We start from the raw sequence: 4,972 nt of genomic DNA on the forward strand, positions 1-4,972 counted from the left end.
TGTCCCTAACAATTAAATAATCTAAGTCCTAGTTAGATACAAATGTGTATCTTTTCATTATACATTGGAATCTCGTATGTTTGCAAGCCCCGAACCAACATTTAGCATCCGAAATCGTCACGTTTCTCGTCCGGTGAGTTCATACCACTACCTTTTTTCAACGGTTTTTCAATGTTTTCAGGGGGGGAATACAAGCAAATTACAAATGTTTTCAAAACATAACATTGATGTATTTTCAATAAATGTCTCGCAAATTTATGAATATCTTTACCCCTTATGTATTATGTTGAGCATAAGGGATGATTTATCAACCACAACTCAATGAATTTCAGTAAAGGAAATAACCAAACTAATCAAATTATTATGGGAATAATTTGGGGTTCTTTAGTTCTCGTTTAATCATGTATATGTATATATAAAGTTATTAGATAAACTATGTCTGATTCACTTTATCTCCGTTTCGTTTGATAGTATTGCCAGAAAGTTTCATTGTATGTACTATGTTCGTAATCTTTTGTATGTTTGATGTCGTATGAGAACCCTATGAATAATTTAGTACTAGCTTGTGAGTTTCGTCATTACCCTTTGGGTTATCAGTAAATCCTCCCCGGAAGTGTAACCAGAGTGTCCTGGAGGGAGAGCGAGGAATTTGTGAATAGATCTATTCGGGACTGATAATCCCATACCTTAACTGCTAGCTATTGTTAGGCGGGCACGCCTGGGGTGACACATTTCTAGATATCGTCTAACATCTGACAAGTGTCAAGGAGGTCTCTTTGTCGGATCATCATGGTTACCCTACTCACAATACACATTAATACAAATTTATTCACAGTATCGCTTTGGGTTTGGTTTGTACTTTGTTTCGATTTCATATCTACTTTCTATCTATAGTTCACATGTATCAAACTAACTTATATGTAGTTCGGGATAATAATCCAATGATTCTCGATATATAGTTCATGTATTAAACTATACTCTGTAAAATGCAACCGGTCTTACATTTAGGAAAATATGGGATTTTCCTGGGGTAATATACAACACATAAACGAATTGGTAACAAGTGATAACTAAACTAACTTTACGTAAGAAAATATGGGATTTTCTTGGATCACAAACCTCTTTGGAAAAACTAAAGGAATCTAGTACATTTTCAGAAAACAAACATCTTATGAACTCACCAGCTTTATGCTAATTTTCAAACCACTTGTATTCTCAGGTCAGCGATAGACAGGTACCCAGCAATCCTTTTTGGAGAAGACGGAGCGTATTGAAGATCTCGTCTTTACTTTTGTTAATATTATGCATATGTATATCATTTGTATGACTTTACTTTTGAAACAAATGTAAATTTCTATATGTAATGTAATGGTTGTTTACTTTACTTACTATGTGCATTGGATTTGATACTCAATGTGGAGTCCGCCCCGGAAATGTTTCTGCCTTTGGTTTTCGGGGTGTGACAACTTCAAGCTCCAAAAACTAAGGTATGTTATCCTATCTTGATTCTTGTGTAGTGTAAGACAATTGTATGCTAGTGATAGGTTTAATACCTTGGAAACACCATTACATGTATAATTAGAGAAAACATAGATCCAAGGTATTTAGGGTTGCATGAACACCTTTGGAGTGTTAGAATGCTCTAAACCCATCAGAAAATCAGCTGACTCAACACCGCCATGGAAGGCTGCTGGAACAGTAGGCGAAGCTGTGTATTTGCCTAAAATGTTGCTACTGCTGGACGGTGGCTGGCAGTGTTGATGTTGCAGGTGATGTGGTGGGCGAGGAACAAACCATGGTGGAGGAGAAGGCTACCCATATGCAGTCTATGGGTAGTAAAAAGAGGACCAGAGGTGGGCAGGTGGGTAGCGAGCACCGGTAGTGACATGTGAGGATGAAGAAGGAGATTGAGAATGGAGGTGATGGGGGTTGTCTCCGGTGCGTCAGGTGGTAGAAGACCTGTTGTGATTGGGACGCCTGGAATCTGGTTTGCTGTTTGCAAGAAGCACTTGGGGGGGTCCATGATCATAGTGATTGGAAGATGAGGTGTGCATGCGGTTGATATGAAATTCTTCTGACACAAGTGTTGAGCGTGCCTTTAGAAAAGTAACATGTGTGTCTTTGTGGCGAATGATCAGGGAGATGTTGTCAAACTTGGGGTTGAGGCCATTAAGCAAGTAAGTGACAAGAGTTTTCTCAATAACAAGTGCTTCAATGTTTACCAATAAGTTGGCAATTGACTTCATCTTTTGGCAATAATCAGTAATGGACCAATCACCTTGAACCAAGGAGTGCAACTCATTGTCAAGTTCAATAGCTCGTGAGTGTTTGTTATCTTGAAACAAAGCCTCAAGATTGTCCCAGATGGACTGAGCAGAGAATTTTGGCTTAAAGATCATGGTAAGAAGCAATTGTGTCATAGTTCCATAGAGCCATGACTTAACCAGATTATCTAGGTTATCCCAATGAACATTAGTAGGGCCTTTGGAAGTTATAGTTCCATCAAGATAGTCGTGGAGACCATAGGCACGAAAATGGGTCAAGAAGATTTCACAGCACACATCATAGTTCAACTCGTTGAGATCGAGTATGATAGGTACATAGGATTTGATGTTCGTACAAATAAAAGGTTTTGCTTTATCAGCCATGGCCACAAGGTAAAAGAAAAGAATAGAGACGGAAAAGAAAGACGACAGAAGAGTCAAAAGGAGTAGGGCCACCTGGAGGTAAACGAGATTAGAAATTCTCTGATACCATGTTTGGTAAGTATTTTCCCATAAAGATTTCATTAAACAATAGACGTATAAATACAAGATACAATGGGCTTAGATACTAAACAATATAGACTAATAATTGGGATATTAAATATATATATATATATATATATATATATATATATATATATATACACACACACACGATTGATACACAATGTACACTAATATGGGATATTAAAAAGAAAATTTGGTCAAAAAAAGGTGTGTGAGGAAAAGCAAAAGGCACATGGCAAAAAACAAGACCTCATGGATATGAGATTTTTCATGCAAAGCATCGACCACCTTTTAGGAGACGAACTCCAAATGTTTTGTTTTCTATGCATATAAACACATAATCATATGCAAAGCAAACAAAACAATACTATATGTGTTCATGTACCTTAAGGATCTAAGTTTCATGTTATTACAACTCTCATAATAAAACATAAACAAGGAAGAATTACATACCCGTTATGTAGCCATTAATCTCCATGCTTGAGATTGGTATCCTCAATGTTTCTTGGATAAGAGGACCCATACCAAAATCCCTCTAACAGTATCACAATCAATGAACACAAAAGAGAGAACAAAAATTAATTAGGAAGATGATTAAAATTCTATAAACCCTACAGAGGGTTAAGAAATTCGTTCCCAAGGAGAGGAGAAAAAAGGAGGAGACACTTCAAGCCAAAATGAGCAAGGAGAATGAAATCCTAAGCACCTTATCATTAGGGTTTCTAGAATATTTAAGTTAGTTAAATTTTAACTAATAGATATTTAACCCCTTCAATTAACTAATTCTCAGTTAATTCCAAAATAGTTTCTTAGGCCTCCCAGATCCGATCCAAAAGCGGAGTCACTACTGTCATCCTCGGAAAAATGTCTCTGATCGGCGCTGTGAATGCCTTGCGGCTAAGTGCATCAGCCACAACGTTGGCCTTCCCAGGGTGGTAGAAGATCTCGCAATCGTTATCCTTCACCATATCCAACTATCATCGTTGTCTCATATTCAGATTTGGTTGGTTATCAAATACCTCAAGCTCTTGTGATCTGTGTATACGGTACAACGGACCCCATAGAGGTAGTGTCGCCAAATCTTGAGGGCAAAAACGAATTCCCCCAACTCCAGGTCGTGCGTCGGATAGTTCGTTGTATGAGGCTTTAACTGCCTCGAGGAGTAAGGAATGACGTGCCCTCTTTGCATTAAAACTGTGCCTAAACCCCAGATGGATGCATCACAGTATGCTACAAAATCCTCAACGCCCTTTGGAAGGGATAAGATTGGTGCCTCGCACAACCTCTGCCGCAAAGTCTCAAACGTTGTCTGCTGCTCAGGCCCCCATCGAAAGACAACAACCTTCTTCGTTAGCTGGGTCAAGGGTACCACTATCATAGAGAAATCATGAATGAATCTCCGATAATACCCTGCTAAATCGAGGAAACTCCGAATATTAGATGGAGACTTCGGAACCTCCCATCTCATCACAACCTTCACTTTGGCCGTGTTGACGAGAATATTGTTCTGGTTGATAAGGTGCCCAAGAAACTGCACCTCGTGCAACCAGAACTCGCACTTGGAGAACTTGGCGTACAAGCTCTCCATCCTCAGGGTATCCAACACCTCCCACAAGTTCTCCTCGTGCTGCTCCTGCGTCATGGAGTTGAAAGAACCCCTTTCATAAATTCTACATTATTACTCCAAAACATGCTACATGCATATTCATAAACATATTATATTATACCATGACGGTCTTATTACAAAAGACTGGATACAAACCGACTAAGTTTAATATATTACAAAACTACCCAGGAGAATGTAACTTTATACATACTAAAATTTAAATATAAAAGTAATAGTATAAACTATTCTAATTCTACCAATAGTATATGGCTATACTGGGTGCTTATTGCCTGCAATTTATTAAAACATTGAGAGGGGTAAGTGATGACACTTAGTGAGTTCAATAATAGATACAATATATAACGTTATGCCATATATATATATATATATATATATATATATATATATATATATATATATATATATACACTTCAATATGGCAGAAGAAAAGAGGAACAACAAAGCTATATGTAAATCTTGTGACAAACTTTCCATATCAATCAATGACTTGATTCAAAGATATACAATCGATGAGAAATAACAATTTCAATACTTGATATACATCAATAAAGCTTCGGCCCAAATGGCATAGAAG

At 37.6% G+C, this 4,972-nt stretch overlaps 1 protein-coding gene across 1 annotated transcript; it reads right to left on the bottom strand.

The window, feature by feature from the left end:
- Nucleotides 1–1,943: 1,943 nt before the first annotated feature.
- Nucleotides 1,944–2,648, bottom strand: LOC111886293 (uncharacterized). The gene has a single exon (XM_023882527.1). It carries the CDS (start codon nt 2,646–2,648, stop codon nt 1,944–1,946), a length of 705 nt encoding a protein of 234 aa, XP_023738295.1.
- Between the last annotated feature and the right edge of the window lie 2,324 nt (nt 2,649–4,972).

Source organism: Lactuca sativa, chromosome 2, assembly GCF_002870075.4.
Source record: "Lactuca sativa cultivar Salinas chromosome 2, Lsat_Salinas_v11, whole genome shotgun sequence".
Lineage (NCBI taxonomy): Eukaryota > Viridiplantae > Streptophyta > Magnoliopsida > Asterales > Asteraceae > Lactuca > Lactuca sativa.

Bases quoted from the DNA above. Each gene is read 5' to 3' on its own strand.
- LOC111886293 (XM_023882527.1), bottom strand. From the start codon at position 2,648: ATGGCTGATAAAGCAAAACCTTTTATTTGTACGAACATCAAATCCTAT.